The sequence below is a fragment of the Argiope bruennichi genome, chromosome 1 (assembly GCF_947563725.1).
Source record: "Argiope bruennichi chromosome 1, qqArgBrue1.1, whole genome shotgun sequence".
In the NCBI taxonomy this organism is placed as follows: Eukaryota; Metazoa; Arthropoda; class Arachnida; order Araneae; family Araneidae; genus Argiope; species Argiope bruennichi.
In genome coordinates this window covers 147926427-147947735 of record NC_079151.1, presented here as the reverse complement: position 1 = coordinate 147947735, position 21309 = coordinate 147926427, and the positions used below count along the sequence as shown (strand labels likewise).

The window sequence follows — 21309 nt, the reverse complement described above, 5'->3', positions numbered from 1 at the left end:
TATGATGTGACTGTGATGTCACAAGCAAGGATTCAAGATCTAGAAAATTATCGAGTTTTTCAAATGCGCTCTCATATATCTAGTTTTTTTCCCCCCTTCTTTGGTAAGATTCACCCAAATCCATCCATCTCCCTCTATTTAATGTCCCTCCTGCATTGAATCTCTCACCCCACCCCACCCGCGTGACGTAATCTGTCTCCTCCCTAATATCAACCAGCACCTGCGCAGTCGCTCTCCTCCGTTACGTCTTAATTTACTCCATTGTTGACTCTTATCATATAATATCTTTTCCAAACAAGCCGGCTTAATAATATTCATTCAGTGGAGGTTACAGAAAAAAATTCCAAAGCACAGCTGCATTCGGAGAGCTATTCATTTTTCAGGGATTGGTTTCTGATTTTAAAATATAATAATCGCGCTTGACGGATCGGCCAAATATGACAATCTTTCCGTTTCTTTGATATTTTTTGCGATGTGTTTGGTTTAGGATAATATGACCCTATTAGAAGTCATAAACTGTTGGATTGGTGGAAAATGATATATAGTTGTTTAAGGATTCTATTATGCCATGCAGAATATTTCCCCAATCTACTTCTGGCATCAACTTCACAGAATTCATCTTCAAAGATTTTAATCTAGTTCCTGGGCAAACCTCCGGAATAATCTTGAAAAATATGGAATGGCAAATAAGCTTAAAAATTCGAGATTTTAAATGTTTTCTTGTAATAATATTCTTTATTTATTTTTTTTTGTCGATTAAATCTCAAAGAGATTATAAGATGAAATGCAATATCCTTTCCGATAAGCATAGGTGCCTGTGCGAAAAGTAAGTTTATTAGTTGCAATAAACATATTCTATCTTCATAAGTCCACAACTGACGATTTTTTGACATGCTAGGACATCTCCGTAAAACCACAAATTTTTTTCAAAAAAAAAAAAAACAAAAAAAAAACTGATTGATAATTTTCTTTTTTCTGTCAAAAAAAGCGACAATTTCCCCCTCCCCCCACTTTTTTTTATTATTATTTCTTCTTCTTCTTCTTCGTATGCTCTCACATAAATGCACTTGTGATCAAAAATGATTCTACTCAAGTTTTATGCAAACAAACACTTTCTCCTGGAAGTAAAATAAAATGTATTTAAAGAAATCAAAATGCTTAGCGAATCAAGCAATGGTGGTTGATTTTAAAATCTTGAAATTTTTTCAATCTTTCATTATCTGTCTTTGATGATAACTTAGTCAAAATCATTGGTTAGGAAAAATTTCACTTCACATTTTTTTTATATTTGTAGCTTGTTCTAAGTGGTTCTCCAAGTAACAGCTTAAATCTTTGGAGGATTAAAAAACTTTTAAGTTTAAACTTTGAAGGACTTTTAACTTACACAATAAACTTGCATTATGCTATGAGGCTCATTCATTCTTTTAATCATCTCACCTCAAATTTGAATTTGAATTTTAAGTGGGAAAGAGTTGAATTTCAACCAACTCAATAATTAATGTTCTGAACCAAAGCATGCTCATAAAAGAGTTACTATAACAAATGAAATCATTCATATCGGAATACCAAACATGTTTTAGAATTTTTGTAACATCTTAGATACTTTTGGTTTGCAGATTACATAAAATATTTAGTGCACCAAAATAAAAAAAAAATGTCTAATTAAAAAGCGATAATATATTTTATACACACAAGTTTATTGCAGGAAAAAATAACAGTATTTAGAAATAGATGGACTATAAATATCATTGCTTATTTCTGAAGATAAACCTTAATTCTTACTGCCACAAAACAGGGAAAAAATCAAAAATGTTATTAAATTCCTGATTTAAAGAGGAATTTAATCAATATGCAAAAAAGTAAGCCGAATCCTTATGTCTTGATGTTCTAAGGGGCTAAAAATCCATAAAAATGCGCAAATTGAATTTCGGATGATAAAGCCCCTTGCCCCTTACAAAAATGAAAAGCACTAGTAAGATCATTTTGAATGTAAAGCTCATTTGAATAAAATCAGTTTGATTTTTGAAACTGTAAATTTCAGATTTTTTCCCCTATGAACTTACTCTCAATATTATATAATTTTTTTTAAAAAAAAGGGCCTTTGTTTGTTTTTTTTTCTTATAAAGACTGACAATTATAGATTGTAGCAGACTGTACATAATGCGAATTGCTTTCGTAGAAACAAGTTATTTTTAATCTAACTCGGAGAATCTTTTTACTCTCTCTTTGTCGCCTTTTCTGGCTTTAATTCTATATCAGATATGCAAACGGCGGTCCTTCAGATCAAAATTCCTGGTAAATTTAAATAGAAATTTTCCGTTAACTCGACAGCAACCAAATTCAGCTACTAATCACCCTGATTACAAGGGGCTTTTAGCTAATTTTGTAGCATACTTGATGAACTCTTCTCATCTTACAATTCTATCAAAAACCGGGACGTCGGCAACAGACAGCAACTGCTATCGAGCTGTCGAAAAAGTACCAAATAAATGCATTTTTTCTTCGATTTAAAATACGTTTCCCATCTGACAGGTGTTTTAAGGAATGTTCCAGAGGAAGTTTTTTTGGATGTATCTACTTTGCCCCAGCAGGGCGTTGGAGTCTTTGCGAAAAGCCCCGTCGAAGAGAGGACGATCATCGGACCACTTCCAGGTCGATTGCTCAGCCCTACCGCATGTACGAGAGAAGACTTGGACAATGCGTGGGAGGTAAATCATCATTACAATTATTACAGTGTACTAAAATAAAAAGATAAACCATGTGCTTGTCGATGGACGGCAAATATAATTTTTATTTTGCAACCATGATACATTTTATCACAAAAATGTTTTTTGCAAGTACTGTTCTAACATGTCGGTTATTTAATCCTAGACTGAACAATTATTCATCTGTACATAACTCACATTTTCGTAATATGCTCCGAGTAAATTCAAATTTTATACAATCTGCGATAAGCTTTAGCTTCTGATATATAAAATGGCCAGTTTATCAACAACTGTATAATTTTTGAATTCGAAAATTATTTATTGAAAGTTAATTTCCGTAGTATAGCAGTCACATTTTGCATAACTGCAATTATGTTATGCTGCAATGGGGCAAATGAACACCAGCAGAAGATGCAAGATCAGCAATAGATATACGCTTTAAATGGAGGCGTGTTTTTTAAGTGCTGCGTGCGAGCATAAAAACTGACTGATTCCATTAATACCATATTTTATCCACATATTTATTTTATACTGTACTTGTAAGGTAATGAGGATATGTATTTGTTTGCGAAGTGATTTAAAAAGTATAAACAAAATGTATGTGTAAATATTTTTAAATAACATTTCTTATCTAATAAGCTTCGATATCGTTGAATTATATGGCCTGTAAAAGATTTTGATATTAGAAATTCATTAGCAAGTAAATCATGTCATCTTAATCCTTTTGGACAGGTGCTCTGTTTTATTACAGTAAAATTTTGCACATTAACACAATTTTTTCTTCTGATTCTACGTATTACTAAACTCGCACAAAATCAAACGAGGAAACGGTGCATTAACTAATGATAAAATATGAAAATAATTGATCAGATTAACTTTTCCCGTGATTATGAAATATTTCATTAAGATGACATTTTGTATTATTTTAACTTTTAAATTTTGAAAAATTAGGCACAACCAAACCTTAAGCCCAACCTTAAAAAACCTTGGTATTATTGAATGAGTCGTGAAAAGCATATATAGAATTTCGAGATTAACTATTTGCTTATAATTTTGACAACCATTTACATAGCTGATATAAAAAAAATCAAAGGTGATTCAAATATCTAATATTCTACCTAGTTCTAGCATAAGAATGTTTTAGACTTGAGTTATCTATGGTTATTTATTTTTGAAATTTTCTCCTAATTATATAAAATGTAAGCAAAAAAGTATTCAATACTATCACGATATACATGATTATAAATCTAACAATTAAAACAATGAAAAACAATTACATTTTCAAAACATAGTTAAAATTAGAGAAAACCCTGCACAGAAATAAAACTGAAGAGCTTCTTTTAGTTTTAAAAAGTTTTATAAAAATAATTTGTATGCAATTATAGTTTTCGATTTTATACAGGAGAAATGTTTAAATTTCGATTTTATTTTATTTTTTTATAATTAAGGAATTCTTGGAACAAATAAGCTATGTCCTTGAGGTGGAGTATTCTGTCGAAGATTAAATTTAACAGTCCATTTTATTTAACAGGTATCGAGGAAATGGACTAGTTAATTCAGTCACAGCCCGGTTCTCAATTCCATAGAACACCAGTAGGATGAATTGAAACATCAAATAACACATCCTTTACTACAATAACAGAGCTTTCCAATTTCCTTTTGCAAGGATGGTTTGAAAATCTCTACTAAAATATTTCAACAAATTACTGGACAATTTACCTCATTGTAGCAAAAGATGACCACACTTCATATACAAAACTGAAATTGCTAACGTATTAAAAAAATTTAATATGTCCAGGTTTTTTTAATCATATAGAGTGTATAACGAATTACATAATGTTACAATTCTAATGTTTGTTCAGATGAAGTAAACAGCGTTATAAAATGTATTATTCTTATTATAATTATATAAATTAATTATTCTTATATTATTAATTATTATTTAATTATACTTTTTAAATATACTTATTTTATAAGTATGCATAGAAATGTAGTATATTTTAAACTTGAAAAAGATTAAATACAGTTATTTAAAGATACAAGTCTAAACAATATTAGTTTCTAGAAAAAATTTTATCTTTTAACTTACTTTAGAAATCTAAAAGACAATTCACCAAAATGCAGTATTTTTTAATGGTTTTTTTTTTCTATTTCATAACACATAAAGTTGCAAGCTTAAAGATTTGTTTTAGATAACCATCTCAACAACTTAAGCCAATAAAATTGCAGTAACATATTCTTTTCCAGGAAAAGATATAATTTGATTGGATTATAATCAAAAATACACCATACTGAAAATGATTTTTTTTATCATTAAAAGATTTAAATATCTCTTCATTACCACTAAATTCAAGAAGCATGTTAAAAGTATTTTCAATCACTTTTTTTTCCATCTTCACGGCAGAAGAAATGCTTCAGTTTTTGAATATCTGAAATGCGTCGAAATTTTAAAACCATCTTCTATTTATGTCAGAGCGCTTGAGCGACATTGTAAAACCTTCCTAGAACTAACCGTATGATAGAATTAGTTCCATAATCTGGATACTACAATTCAAAAGGCTTCTAATCTTTTACAGGCATAATCTGTAGAAGGTCCGGCTTCAAGCCTATCGGTATCTCTCCACTTCAATCCATCGTCTAAATGATTTCTGGAACTGATTTTAGCTTTAATTAACTAATCTTGCTAATTTTCGAAGAAACAAAATTTTATGAACTAAATTAGTAGGTAAAATGAAGCAATCTGTCTCGTTTTCTTAACATCTTTTTCAAAAGGTGTTACGTACTTTAGATGCTTCACTCGCATTTGCTATTCTCTAAATTACGTATGAAATCATAGCTTAAATCAATACATATAGCTGCTTTGAATAATTACGAAAAATATATTTGAAATTTTACTTTGAGCACTAATGTACAGAACCTAACGAGCGATGATCATTTAGATTAGAAATCCTAAAGGTGATTAAACTATTAGGATATCATTAGGATCATCACGTTCTCTAAAAACGAATTTTTGCTATCCATCCATTCTGCGGAAGAAAAATATTCAGAATGCTGTTTCCTCAGTTTCTTGTAAACTCTTATATGAAGACGTCGTTATCTGTTATGAGAAAATGGTTTTGCCTATACGCAATGAACCGAATCATTCCCCACTTGCATCAATAGAAAGTCCTCGAAAGGATTCCGAATTCTTTTCTCTGACGGTTTTTCATCGTTTTTGCATTTTGATATCATAGTTGTGATTTTTCTACTATAATCATATAAATTATTATCTAAAAAAATTATTATTTCAGTCCCATGCATTAAAAAAAATATATAATTTAGGACAGTTAGATTCCCACGCTGTTTTTATTGTTGTTGTTGTTGTTTGTTTTTTCCTCGGATAATATCCCTATATTTTTAATTACAATTTCTTTAAATTGTATATAGATAAATGAACTCCAGATTTCCTTTAGGAAAGCGGATTTGAATTAACGTGATAGATAAACATATTTATGACCTTTGCACCGAAAATGACAATCGGCATGTTTAAAGAGTCTTTATCGGCATATTTCTGCTTTATGGTGTTTAATATAACGAAGAAAATAGGTTAGGTTTTGGGAGAAATGTCTCTTTCAGTTGACGTGCTAGGACAAAAATTTAATACGAATGGATGAATTTAATGTAAGGCAAATTTAATACGACTAGTTAATGACTCTTTAGGTTGTCTCGTTTGCAAAGAATGCTCAAAAAATTACCAAAATGCTTTTTTAACGGAGATTTTGAATATCAAGAGATATAAAAAAAAATTCGGATGCGAATTTGGTGGACATTTTGCTTCATATATGAGATATTGAAAGAAGACTGATAGGATTATAAACATTCATCAAAGCTAATATCAAGCGTAAAGCAAGAAAAAACAATAAAACTAATAATCGTCAGGAGGAAACAACGAAGAAAATTAAAACGCGACAAATATTTAACACCCACGAATGACGCTCAGCATCACAGCGTCGTGAGTTCCACGCAAATTTTCCTCTGTCACAAAAAAAAGTAGAAAAATTATTGAGGAAGACAGAGGATAAAAACGAGCACCCATGACTCGAGTCCCCCTCCCCCTTTGTGTCCTGAAGAGACTTTGACCCCATTGGAGGTCTCCTCAAAACGAAGAATGGGACAGGTTCTTGTCTTCGGTGGCCATCTTCAAATGATAATGAGTAAAACAAAAACATTTGAAGAGAAAATTGTTTTTTCGCGTATTGTGTTGTCCGCCTGCGGTGTCGGAAGCATTGATTGGTGGAGGAAACCCACTGATTCAATTTTCTGTTGTTTGTTGGTGTTTTGTTCAATTAGTGACGTGGAGTAAACAAAAAGGAAGAACTAAGCAGTGACATTCTGAAATTTTGATGGAAGTAGTGGGAAAAACATAAATAACTGGCTTCAAAGGATGGCGGTCACTTCTTCATTCGATATGTTTGTCAAAAGTAATTAATTCGCTTCAAAATAAATGAAATTTTATGCTTTTATGAATATTTTATCAGTCAGTCTCCTCTCGGTCAATTCACATTCTTTCCTTACTTTAGAAATTGTTTTTTGCTGTTGTTGTTGTTGTTGTCAAGGTTGAGTGTGTTTTCATGAAACGCTTTGTCTTTGGTCACTGGGAGCTTCCTAGCTATGATTGTCCAATTCGTTCTGGGGTTCAAATCTTTTAAGGCAGGCATGAGTATTTGTTTACGACAGATCAAAGATGATAACATCTATGAGATTGCATGGCAACAGTTGTACTTAAAAAAACTGGTATTATTTATACCCGAACGGTTAAATAATACAAGCTACAGAACTGTAAGTCACGTTTTCTTTGTTTTCATCGCAAAAAGTACTGCATTATTAAACAAAAAGGATGTTGCAAATGTAATTAAGTAAAAAAACTAATATAAAGTCATTTGGTTGCAATTCAAAATAATACAAGGTCCATTTCAAAATAGTCTTAGATTTTAAAATGAAACGTTAACTAAATTAAACTAAATCCTCTCATTTCCAATACAACACTAGTGATTCTAGCTGCATTTTTATTTGATACATTTATTTTTAAAAAATTGTAGGAAGCTAGTACAATTATATCTTATGTATTTTATCTGAAACATAATTATTTTCTACCTTTAAATCTGTACGTAAAGAAGAGGGAATGATAAAGGTTTTAGCTGCTGTAACATTCATTTTCTCTCTCTTTATCCCAGAGAAGAAAGAGACACTTCATTGAAGTAAACCCAGATTTTTGCTCTGCTTCTTCGCTGTAACGATGTTCATTTAAAATAGTTCAAAAAAATCTGCGTTTTTGAATGTCGATCTTATTTTGGTGTTTCCTATCATTTATAGAGTGAAGTCTGTTGTGTTAAAAATATTTGAGATAGCTAAACTCGTAGCTGTGCAGAACATATTTGTGATTTAGTGCATTGAAATTAATATATTTATCTACATTTTGGCAGGCAAGTAATAAATATATATTTATAAGCTACTGTTAGCTTAAAATTTATTAGAGAATGGTTATTTCTTTTTATATTTTGTTTCGTGTGAATTGCTTCTTTGATGATTTATACATTATAATATTGTGGATTGGGCCTGAAAATATAGGTTGTCAAGAGATAATTAATTGAGATGAGTAATTTGAGTAATTTATGCATATTGTATATATAAAAATATACGTATATTACACACAAATGTGTGTGTGTGTGCAAATTTTTCTCACACACATTTCCTTTAAGATTTTAACATTTATAATTATACAGCTTTCAAAATCTAACTCTATGAATAAAAATGAAACTGAAACAATTTGCAAGGTGTAGAAATCGATATAAGATTTTACTCAAACTTAGCACAAAATACTAATTATAAAGCACAAGAAAGGTTTTAGTGAAGGTTTCTAGAACAATTAATAATTGATTTTTTTTATTGTTTAAAAACTATGTTTCCATATATAGAACAAATTAATTCGTCTTCAGATTGATTTAAAATATTCTAGATATTTTAAATTATTTTATTTATTTTCCTCTAACTCGTTTCTGACAGTTCTTATATAAATTTTGAATCATCCTTTAAAGATTATTTACAGCATATTCCAGTAGCTTTAAAAATCATCAGGTATTGTCTATATTTTTTTAAAAAGCTGTGGGATTTAAAAGTTGCTTGGTTCAAATAATATTCAGATTTTTTAAAAAGAATACACACTATAAGAGATTTTGTATAGTATAATTATAATTTTAATAAGAAGTAGTATGTTATTTTAGTTATTAATATTTCTCATATAAAAAAATCATCTAAGTTTATATGAATGCATCTGATTGCGTGTGTATTAACCTACAACAAGGTGTTGTTATTAATTATATTTTTATTTTCTGGCATATAGCATTTACACCACTGGCTCGACCAATATTTTATCGGATGTGACAACTGTTACGAGCGCCTTTGGCTAAAAACTAATTTTAACTTTAATCATACTAGAGCTATAACTTGCTTTTAGGAATCTAAAGTCAGAATTAACTGCGAGCGAAACCAATGTATGTTTTTGTATATGGCAACTACGCAAAGCAAGCAACTAACTATATATATATATAGCATGTAAATAGAATTGTAGTATAGAGAGAGAATAAAATGGAGTTAGATTAACAACGAGTGTGGATTATTTCTCATTACGAACCCACATCTTTGAATCTTATTAGCGGAGAAACGACTGAATGAAATGAAATTCAGGTAGAGTCTCAACAACAACTATAGCTTTTATGTTATAAGACTCATAATTTTGCATATAAATACTGAAATATTTGGGATATTTAAATGGAAATTATGCAACAATTATATAATTAATTTTTTTATTAATAAAAGACATGAAAATGCTTTCATCATGAGCATCATATCAACTAGTAAGTATTATAACAAATAAAAAATTAAATTTCAACTTAATTTTTTCGTAATCTAAAAATCTCTTTCTATATTAATATTTACAATATTCACTTGCTACAAATATTATCGGAAGCAATATACGGTTATATATTAAATACAGTTATTATGAATGAATCTTAAATAAGGTTTCGGTAGATATAGCATACTGCTGTTTTGAGAATTTTTAACCAAACTAAGAATAAAAGTTTTTTTTATGTATTTAAAAAATAGTGATAATAAAAGATTAACCATTCAAAATATATTTACGCAGTACTCAACATAAAGAAAATGAAAGCAAAAAATAAATTGAACAATGTCGCATTGTATTATTTTACACCAATCAGGAACAAATATATACTGAATTGCACGATAACGTACAAAAACACTGAATCTGAAGAGAAAAGATGTGAAATGTATGCAGTGCTTCAGCAGAATAAAACGTTTATATTAAAAAAGTTAATTAATTAATAATATCAATACAAATATGGTGTTATATTTCAAACATGGATTTCATATTCTTTTAATATATTTTTTAACTTTTTTCATTTTCATTTTATTGCTGGTCTTTTCGATTGTTATTAAGATCTACCTGTACAGAAGAATGCAAATTCTGCATAAAAAAGCAAAAGCAAGCATAGCAATAGGATTATACAGAAATCATCTCAAACATAATTAGAAGTAGTTAACTCATTTAAATCTAATTAAATATGAAAGAATACATTATCAAGGATAAATAAATGTTTATTAATATCATTGGACAAAAACCCTTCATACGTTTGTCGGAAGAAAGAATGTCTCCAGTTATCAATGAATTCCTAACGAATGCATTGTTTAAAAATCTTTTTATTAAAAATGAGAGACTAAATTTTTTAATATTTGACCGTATTTGATGGCAATCATATTAAAGTGGTCCATCTGCTCTTTCCTAAATTTTCACAAATGAGATTGATAAAACTTTGGACAAAAATATGTTATTTTTGATATCTCTATGTAATAAAAACTTTGATTTGATTGAAGAACGTTTTTATATTAATATGGAAGATTGTCTATAGATTTTAGTTCCTATACTATTCTCAAAGATTTATTCTACCGCAAAATTAATTTTTAATAGCTTAACCTAAAGAACTTTGAGTCAAGCGTTAAGCCACTGCTTTACTTTTTCTAGAATGTAGCCATGATCAAATAAGTATCTCAAAACACATTAATCTGAGAAAAAGTGTGAGTTTGCAGGTTTCCCGTTTCACAGCCTTTGCCTTTTTTTTACAAAATAAGTGATTTTTCCTTGAAAATTGAAGCATTTGTTTTATACATGATTAGGACGATAGAGTTATTTTCCTTGATTCATAACGCACCAAATATTTCGGAAAACAATCGTCATTTATTGGTCTAGCTGCTATATCTTTGGTAATAAATTTGAAGTTGTTCTAATTTATTATGCTTATTTCATTATGAAAATTTTCTGATTAAAACCTGGTTAATGGTTAAAGTGAATGGAATAAAACATAGGCAGCCATTGTGACGCTCTTTTGAAATATACATCCTAAAAAAAGGTTGCTTTGATGTAGCCAAATTAAGCGAATTTACTATAAATCACTGTGATAAGTAAATTGGGCAGTTATAATTAGGTTTATTTAATTACGATATATCTGTTTCTTGCAATCTAATTTATCAGGCTACAATAAATTCATAAATGAATTTTACCGATTGCAACTGATGATAAAAAATAAAGTAAGTGTTATAATAACTTTATAGCTACACTAAAAAAAGCTTTTCCAAGTATGAACTAAATTTTTTAAATAAATTACTACCTAAATTTTTCTATCTACACCCAGTATTATAATTATGCAATTTAACTTTTCTTTCAGTTACTCTTCTCGTAATTGCAAGTGTATCTAAATTTTGAATAGACTTTGAATGAAGGTATCTTAATAAAACGATGAATAAAATAGTTATTCATAGAATATTCATATGTAGTACATTAAGAAAAAAAACAACGCTTGCAGTTGAGCGAGGGGGTGAAAAGGAATGGTATATTAGCTTGCAATAGCTCCGAGAGAGAAAAAAAATAACAATAACAAAAACACGTGCCTAAAAGTGAAGATGGGGATTTCAAATTCAAAATCTTAATTTCATTAAATTTCACCAAAATGCAATGGCTTTATGTCTAAATATATTCATGTAAATAAGTTTATGGGGAATAAAAATTAGTTCATTTTTCACATGTAAATTTTTCATATCCTATTAAGGATTAAATAAATAAAAAAGTTTATACATTTATTTACAAAATATTTTCTCCTCCCTTCTTCGAAAACAACATCATCCGATCTTTTCTGCTGTCCGTATTGTTTATGGCAGAAAAAGTGGTAATTTTTTGTTCTTGCGCGCTACCTTATTTGCATCAGAATCGAAACACGTCTGAATTCCTGCTCGGTGTAGCAATCTCTATTTAAAAATTCTTTTAGGTGGGTGACTATGCTAAAAAAATCGGTTTTGGTGGAAAATACTGAATATTTTCATCATTTATTATTTATTTCTGAAAAGTTTCTTTTATAAACCCATTTGAATTTATTTTCTACATTCATTTGATATGGCTTCCATTGTTAGAGTATGCCTTCGTTCATTTAGCGTCATATATTATCCAGACACAATCGATACAAAATTGAATGTGTGTTATTTGTCAAGATGTGTATCGCTTCCACATTGATTACTCTGGGAGACACATGAGCGTGAAACAGGTCAAATTAGTGCAACAAAATCAGGTAGCTTCGGTCTAAGACGTGGAAATGACAACAAAAAAAAGAATCCATGGGAAATAATTTCACCAAAAGTACCTCTCTTGAAAGCAATGGAAGCTCTAATATTCTTGCGGGTACTGATTTCAAAGACAAATGGTTTTTTTTTATCCTTTCTGAAATGGAAAGGATTTATAAGAATAAACATACTATTAATATTTTTTCCCATTATCTCTTGTGTCGACGAAGTCTTATACATTAGCTCTTTTCATATAATTATATAGTGTAGAAGCAATGCTCACTTTCAAAAAAATTCATTAATCAAAAAAAATCTTATGAATTTTTAAATTTTATTAAGAATTATTTTGCACATGTTATCATTATCCAATACTGGGCATTTGTAAATTACTGTAGCCCTGTTCGATTAATTCGTTTTTTTGTTTTTATTGACATATTTTATAAGTATTAAAAATAGATCCAGAAGATTAAGAATTTTATTAAAGTCGAACCAAATTCAAATAGTAAAAAACATATTCCTCGTTAAAACTGAAATATTTCTATGATCATGCTACAACAAATTAAGATGGTTTAGTTCTACAACCTGTGTTATGAGCCTCTACCTCTACGAGCTAAAATATGAAATGGAATACAACCATATTTTTTCTAGAATTAGATCTCTGAACAATTAAATCTCAAAATTCTCATTAAAAAACAGATTCAAGTATTAACATTCTTTTGATGGTCAGCAAAAGAAACCGATAACTTTTTTTACAAATACTCAAGTAAATTTTTAACAATGAGAGGAAAATTAGAATTCGAATTTTTTAAGAATTAAGAGGGTGAAGAATTTTAATGAGCTGCTTTAATTAAATGTAAAATTAATTATTAAGAGTTATTTTGAAGCTAAATTAGAAAAATTGTGCCCTGTCGGATTTGACTTGTCACCCTCCCCCCGTTTGCAAACCTTTTAGCGCTGCTTTTGAAAGATTGCAATGTTCATGCAAAAAAAGAATCACTTTATTCTATCATCACAGGGTTTCTGAAAACATTAAAAATCTGAGCGCTTGGTGGCATGCCTGATTTTGTACTGAAGGAGTTTTGTATTTGTCGCATAAAACTTATTTCCTGTTTTATCTATTTGTTTGAGAAAAAGCACAGGAAACCTGCTTCAGCAAATTCTTGTTTTTCTCACTTTCATACATACATCTTAAAGACTCATACTGTCTTAATTGTAAGGGGTACAGCTACTATCTAAGGAAAGCAGGCAACCTACTCCAACCACCACTGCATCACAAATTTATTTAAAAAAAACTCGTGCATGCAAAAACGTTCTGTTGAACTTTTCTTTTGAAGTACAATTGAGTATTTTCTGAAGTAGTCAATTGTATAGTCCATTGCAGCTATATATTTTAATCCAGATTAAGAATACATGTCTGTATTTCAACTCATTTATTTATCATAGATATCATTATGTCTCATTTTGTTATTTTCTCAAACAGATCTCCGATGAGTGTGGACAAATAAAACACGTCCTTGTAGTAAAACGTTCAACGGAACGGGACAGAGATTCCTGGATGACTCTGATTCAAACAGCTCGATACACTCAAGAGCAGAATTTGGAAACTTTTGAAGCTGATGGCGCCATCTACTATCGAGCTATAAAGGTTCGAATTTTTTTTGATAAAATTTAAAAATAAAATTCAATACTAAATGCTGATGCAATAATCATCGCTGCAAGAATATTAACTAAGATTATTTATTTTTAAAGATAAATTTAGAGCGGCGAATTTCTCATCTGCCATTTGCCTACGGCTAGTGGAGTAGGCAGGTCAACTGAAAATTGTTGTTAGCTTACTTGCCAAATGAATAAAATTCTAAACAAATTATGAATTGAAATATGTTAAAGTTATACTAATTCCTTGCCAAGATAATTGATCCGATTTGCGTTGTTTTATTATTTAGCCATTACAATTGTTGTTACATTATTTTAGCTATTACAATATTTTTAAGCATTGAATATCTTATATAATATAATGTGGATACAACACAGTCATAATCTTTATATTAATAATGAACGAAAAGGCGTCTTGACGAATGGCCGTTTCATCTAGAGCTATCAAATTTAAAATACATATGCTTTTAAATATTAAAATATGCATCTAGAGGCGATTTTTTTTAATTTTATTAAGATTTTTATTAATTAAGATTTATAAAAATTTTAATTTTTTTAATTGAACGAGATTTGGACGTTTTTCGTACTAACTTCCGAACATGTTATTACTCAAAAATAATTTTTATAACATTTTAAAATTTAAAGAATTATTTTTTAATTAACAAATTTATCTGAGTACAAATTTTTCCTGAGTTTAGAAATTTTTAAAAAATATTTTTTGTATAATGTTCAAATATATATTTTATGGTTACACTTCTTGACCATGTTTTTTGCCTGTTTTTTTAAATGGATTTTTTTTTTAATTTCACTTTTAATTCTTTTATTATTTATTGAAAAATAAGCTTTAAAAATCATATTTTGTTTTAAATATGGTGTTTAAGTCTAAAACTTTGCTTAAGTTTTGTTGCAAACCATAATTGAAAAAAAAAAATGTTTTATAAAATTTTGTATTAAAACATAGATAAATTTTAAGAGCTATAGTAAAGAATTTCAGCGAACTACTTTTGAAAAAGATTTGGTAATGCAAACAGAAAATTGTAATCAATCCGGAATAATAATAAAAAAGTATTTACTTTATGATAATGACAAATAAAGATGCATAATTAATAAAGATATGTTGAATAAATTTTTGAAAAGCTGTTATTTCTATTATTGTCCAACAACACATTTTTCATCTTTGCTATGGTATATCCTTTACAATTCCTGAATTTGTATCTCATCATTTTTTTTCTCTGCCACAAAAAACGTGCACTATTCATCTTCATTGTCTGATAAAATATTATTTCATTTTTCTATATCCTTTTTGTTTAAATACGTTTTTCGAGGTATTTTTAAAATATAAAAGAAAAAAATTGCAAAATATATTTTCGATAAATACATATCTGAATTCAGGTCTTCAGAAACTTAAACATCAGATATAGAAAATAAGTGGTGCAATCCAAATTTAAATTAAATATATTTGATCATTATTGTAGCTGAATCATTTTCTAAAAGATTATTTCTTATTATTGATTATTTCTTACTATGTAATTGCTTATTATTCTGCTTATCATTAACTGCTTATTGTTTTCGAAATGAGCCAAAAGTTGCCAAATAAGAATAACGCAAAAATATGCCCATAATAAATAGTTTACAGTCAAACGGCCAAAAGCAGCAACAAATATAGCTTCAAATATCTTACTTTTCAAGTAGAAGTTTTCAATTCAATTTCGCGTAATTAAATACGATATTCTTAAACACAGAAACAAAGTTAAAAGCGCATGTAACCACAAGAGCAAAACATTAACTTTTTTCATACCCATCTATATGTTGTAAATGGATTTAATAGCATTTGAGCATGTATCTTATTTGTAGCAATAACCATTAGAGATTCAATTCTAGTTTCACAATATTTTAGAAGACATTTTTTTAGAAGAGTATTTTATAGAAAGGCTGTGAACGGAATTTAAGGGTTGAATATAACCTCTCTAAATACTTCTTGTACATCATTTTAATTTTTATTTATTTATTTATTTTTATTTTGTTTGGAATTGTAATAAAAATCTAGTATTCCTCCCCCCCCCCCCTTCAAAACAAATCAAGCCGCCTCGTCAGTGAAACAAGGCGTCAATCGCGTTGCTGATGCGACGACTGATGTACCTTGGATGATTGATTACAGAGTATCTTATGTTTCAAAACTGAAATAACAAATTTTAGGTATTTTTTGTTTATGTGAACAGAGTATCCAAGCTGGCGAAGAGCTTTTGGTGTGGTATGGACATTATATCGAACATTGTTTTGGATTGCCTTGCTTTGAATCGCGGAAGATACATAAAAAGTGCCTAGAAGAGACAAGTAAGTTACATCTTAGAATATCACAATGATAATTTTCTGAATCTTATTATTGAACGATTCAGAAAACACCTCAAAGCAAATGCATTAATAGAAACTTTTACCGGAAAAAAATACTTCATATATATGTAAATTTTGATATAAAAATGTTGAATTTTGTAATATTAAAGAATTTTTATTATTAGGTAAGAAGATATAGATTATAGCTTGATTTCTGTCATCTTCCATTTCTCGATCATAACTAAACTGCGTGTAATTTAAAATTATCAAACTTACGGTAGGTGGAAATTGAGTTCAATTAAAATTCATTTTAATTAAGGAGATGAATGCATAATTCTTCATTAAAATTGACCAAAAGCAGGATTTCAACGCTGCTTCTTGTTTGCTGATGTTTTGATCTAGTGACCAATAAAAATTAGAGAGAAGAAAGAGTGGAATGGAGTAGAAAATGCAATTTCTGTTTCTTTTTTATTATTATTATTATTATTATTATTTACCTATTAGTGATTGTGGTGATAATAAAGTGATTTGAATAAAAATTCATATGGGGGGTTTTCTCTCTCAATAGAGTAGAAAATTTATACAAAACATAATTATGATTTCAAGTCAGAAATGAAAATAATAAATTTTGCAAAGAAAGAAGTAAAATTGTACCAGTAAGAAAGAAAGAAAGAAAGAAGTAAAATTGTATTTTTTTAACTGCCAGTTTAAGAAAATCTTACAGTATTCAGAACAAAGCAATTTATTTAGAATGTTAGAATAATAAGTAATTACTAAAAGACAAATGGGAATTCTTAGTTAAAAAATTAATCAATAACACTAACTGAAAGAAATTTGTCTTTGATTAATTTATCTAATTTGAAATTTCTATATTTCTTGCTGATACTTGAGTTAAATTGCTAAAGAGTTTTTAATTGGTATTTTTAAGTCCTTTTTTTTAAAAAAAATAGCATAATAACGTGCAGCTGCTTTTAATATATATATATATATATATATATATATATATATATATATATATATATATATATATATATATATATATATATATATATATATTTAATCTTCTGGCAAATATATTCTTGCCTATGTAAGAGCTAGAATTAGCTTTTAAAATTTCCAAAAGGGTAAAATGAAACCTTTTTACACAGCAATAATTAAATCTAAATATTTGATGCATTCAGGAGTGCTAAGTCAAAAAAATTGAAGCGTGCCCAAAGAATACTAGAGAGAGATTAGCTAGTTATACAATTCGTTCTTTCGAAATGGGTGGGAGGACATTTGAGTAAAAGCAAACGAGGGAGTGCAATTTATCTTTGTCGCGGGCATTATTTCCTACGGATAAGCCCCTGGACTTGAGCCAGGAAACTGTACCATGAGGCCAAAATGCTTTTCATAATGCAATTTCACCAAAGGTTAAAGGAAAAATGTTGCTAATTATGAAATTTCGAAACTGATCGAATCAGTCGCAACGTTGTACACTTTTTCTAAAGGAAAAAAAAATTAGTGGTAATGTGGTTAATGTAAATTTGCATTGATTTATCCTTTGAAGTTTTGAATCTTTTGAAACTGGAAGATTTCTACTTATTCTTTACCATAATTCAGATCAATTTCAATAAATTTATCACTTTATTTTAATATCAATTTTTTTTTGTAATTTCTTTTATTTATTATAAACATAATTTACAATTGTAAATCATCTCTGGTGCATTGCTGTTTTCCAAGGTTTCCCGGAGGAAGAGAGGAAGAAGGCAAAGTGCGTGATCTGCCATAAAGGATTCAATTCGCGGAGCAACCTGCGTTCCCACATGCGAACCCACACTCAACAGAAGCCCTTCAAATGTGACGTCTGCCAGAGGAGATTCAGCCAGTCATCTACGCTCAGAAACCACACGCGACTGCACACCGGTAGGTATCATAGGGCATATTTTTATTTCGTGCGCTTTCACATCTCGAGATGCGTACTATTTCAATCCAGAGCTACTCAACAATCTCTTTGCTCCCCATGGGGCTTATTTTTAGCGGAAAAGGCATATTTCCTAGAGATCTTCATCAAAGATGTTAATTATATTTGTCTTTTATTTATTCAGGGCCAGGATAGCCTGGTTGATAGGGTGTTGTATTTGCGTCCCTTGGGTTGTGAGTTCGCACCCCGCCGGCCGAAGACTCTCCGCGCACACAGTGGCTGGTGCACGCATAAATCTGACGTAGCCACAAAGTCCTGCAAGTCGAGGTAAAACCACTGGGGGTACTGGATCAGAGGTGATCGTTCCTTGATTCAGGCCTGAATTATGATTCGTGGATGAGTGAATGAAGTCACGCCCCATGAAAAAAGCTGTGACGCATGAGCAGTTAAGACGTATTCTTGACTCTAGATGGTGCTACTGAAACAAGAGACACTGAAACTAGACTTTAAATAGCTGATTTCGTCAGCGGGCTTGTCTATGACAAGTGTCGTAAACAACAACTCATTCATTCTCTTAATTGTGTTAATTTTTTTTAATTAATATCGTGTATTTTTAAGTAACTCGTATGATATTTATAAAGATGAAATTCTGTAATCAATTTTTCATTAACTTGATTATATTCTAGAACACAGAAATCTTATACATTTGTGTATTTCCGAAAAGGCTCTATTTTAATATTTTCAGAACATAGTTATTGATTAGTCATTCATTTAATTAAAGTTTGATTTTATACTTGGGGCACCACTTGGTAGCAAGTTTAAAAAACAACAGAAAGCATAAAATATTTAAATTTCTTTAAAAATTCTATTGTTGACTACATTAATAAAGTTAAATATTAAATTCAGTATACTAAAACAATTATTTTAATTCATTTCAAATTTCCAATATTGTTTGTAGCATTAATAGCAATTTGGTTTCGTATCTAATAGTGCCAGACTATGTAACAGACAATTTTCTTTAAACCTTCATCTATAGATGTTAAGCCTATCAAAATGCGTCAGACATATAACTCTGTTGTGAAATTTCTGTTAAGTGAATAAAAATCCTCAGTTAAGGAAATAATACGGAGGTTGGCAATTCATAATATGCTGATAGATCTGCAAAAGATATCAAAACGATTTCACTGCACTCAGATAAAAAAAATCAATCAATTTTTGAAAATGGGTAGATGTGCAAGTTGAATAGTCTAGATTAGAATGTGTAAAATAATAGAAAGCGTTTTTGTTTTGCTTTTATTTTATCTCGTTATTTTATTTTTGTTATTTTAATTATATAGTTTTGAAGTAGATGAAATGTAAAGTTAAGAATCAGCAGCATTTAAAAAATGTCTTTGAAATTGCCCCTCTAATGAATAAAAATTATTTATTTTTCATTTTTAAAAGTATTCTTACATTGCTCTAAATTTAAAAAAGAAGCAGAGAATAAAACCAAAATAGTTTAATGTTTAAAAATCGTCCCTTTCATGAAAAATTCCGGATGGATTAGTTGCGCTCGTATAGGTAAACTTTTTTATTTCACCCATTAAAAATCAGTAAATTAATCTGAACCATTCAAAACTTTTGAGATCAACATTTTATGACATTTGAAAAATTTTATGTTGTTTAACAGCAGTTAAATTTATCTGTTTTTCTCTTCATCAACCGCGCGACATCGATTTTTTTCCCGTTGTGCAAACTACCCGGCGCCTCTGCTGACAAGTTGAGTAATAGATTATATGCCGCCATCCTTTATGATCGAAAAGATCTACGAAACACTATGCAAGCTGAAAATGAAAAGCAGCCATGTTCATCGAGCAAAAGAAGATATTGTGTCAACAAATGCTCGAAGAAAATTCTTCATGTTATTGTGCACTGCACAGATCTCGTCTTTCCAGCTTTCAGTGCTGATATTCAGTTTTTTATGTCACATTACTACAAAATAAATTTGATTCAGTTTCCCATAAACATTGTTAAAAAAAAAATTTTTTTTTTGAGATTATTGAATATTGTTCATTTAAATTTGCTTTTCAGGAATAGCCTATTCCTGAATTATTTTTTCTGATGTTTGGAGAAAAATATTTCGGTGATTAAAACTTTCTGTTCTAAGATATTGGATAAAGAATAAAAAGAGAAAGAATTATCTTCTCAGTGCAAATGTAATGAGTTTAGTAATATTATTACAGCACATTAAAAAATAATACCAAAAATTAAATAGACATTTTTCGAAATAATAAGATATAAATAACATTTTTTGGGTACATAATAACACGGCAATTTCAACGTATAAGTAGCTTAACGAAGATTTGAAATCACTTTGCACCAACGCCTTCTACACGAGGCACAGGGCGTTTTATCGCAACTGAGCAATGCCATGTTCCCCGAGGAAACGAGCAGTTGAGATTTCAGGATGGAATGCCCCCACATCTCGTAATTCTAACTGTCGATGCATTATCGCTTTCAGAAATGTTTTCCAAAGAGACGAGTAAACAATGAATGTAAAAAAATAATAATATTTAAATTTAACAAAATAGGTAGCATCATACTGAAATATCTTTTCTGCTCTTTGTTCATAGGATGTTTCTTATTTTCCTTTCAGGGGAAAAGCCATACAAATGCAGTACATGCAGAAGTTCTTACTCTCAACTCGCTGGGTTGCGTGCCCATCAGAAAAGTTCTCAACATCAACCTAAATTGCATCTTCCAGAAATGTAAACTCTATATTAAATACCAGTATGCATATATTTTTCATAAATTGATATTTATTTTATAATGAAAATAAAAAAAATTGGTTCACTTTGATGATTCAAAAAAGAGCGTCATTTATTTACATATTCAACATAAAGAATCACCAATTAAAAATAATACCAGTTGAATACCAGCACAACTGAAATGATATGAGCTTGATCTTTGAAAAGTTTGCATCAAGTAAAAACTATCGTTTGGTGAATCCTTTTGTCCCAATGATAGCGTATAACTAATGAAAGTAATTCAGCTGATGAATGTTCCATTCCTTCA

General features: G+C 29.4%; 1 protein-coding gene across 1 annotated transcript; it reads left to right on the top strand.

Moving 5' to 3' along the window:
• Positions 1-2261: 2261 nt before the first annotated feature.
• On the top strand, positions 2262-21006 carry LOC129975491 (PR domain zinc finger protein 12-like). The gene is made up of 6 exons (XM_056088554.1): positions 2262-2295; positions 2533-2708; positions 13849-14013; positions 16241-16355; positions 18075-18257; positions 20891-21006. Exons 1-6 carry the CDS (start codon positions 2262-2264, stop codon positions 21004-21006), a joined length of 789 nt encoding a protein of 262 aa, XP_055944529.1.
• Positions 21007-21309: the final 303 nt, after the last annotated feature.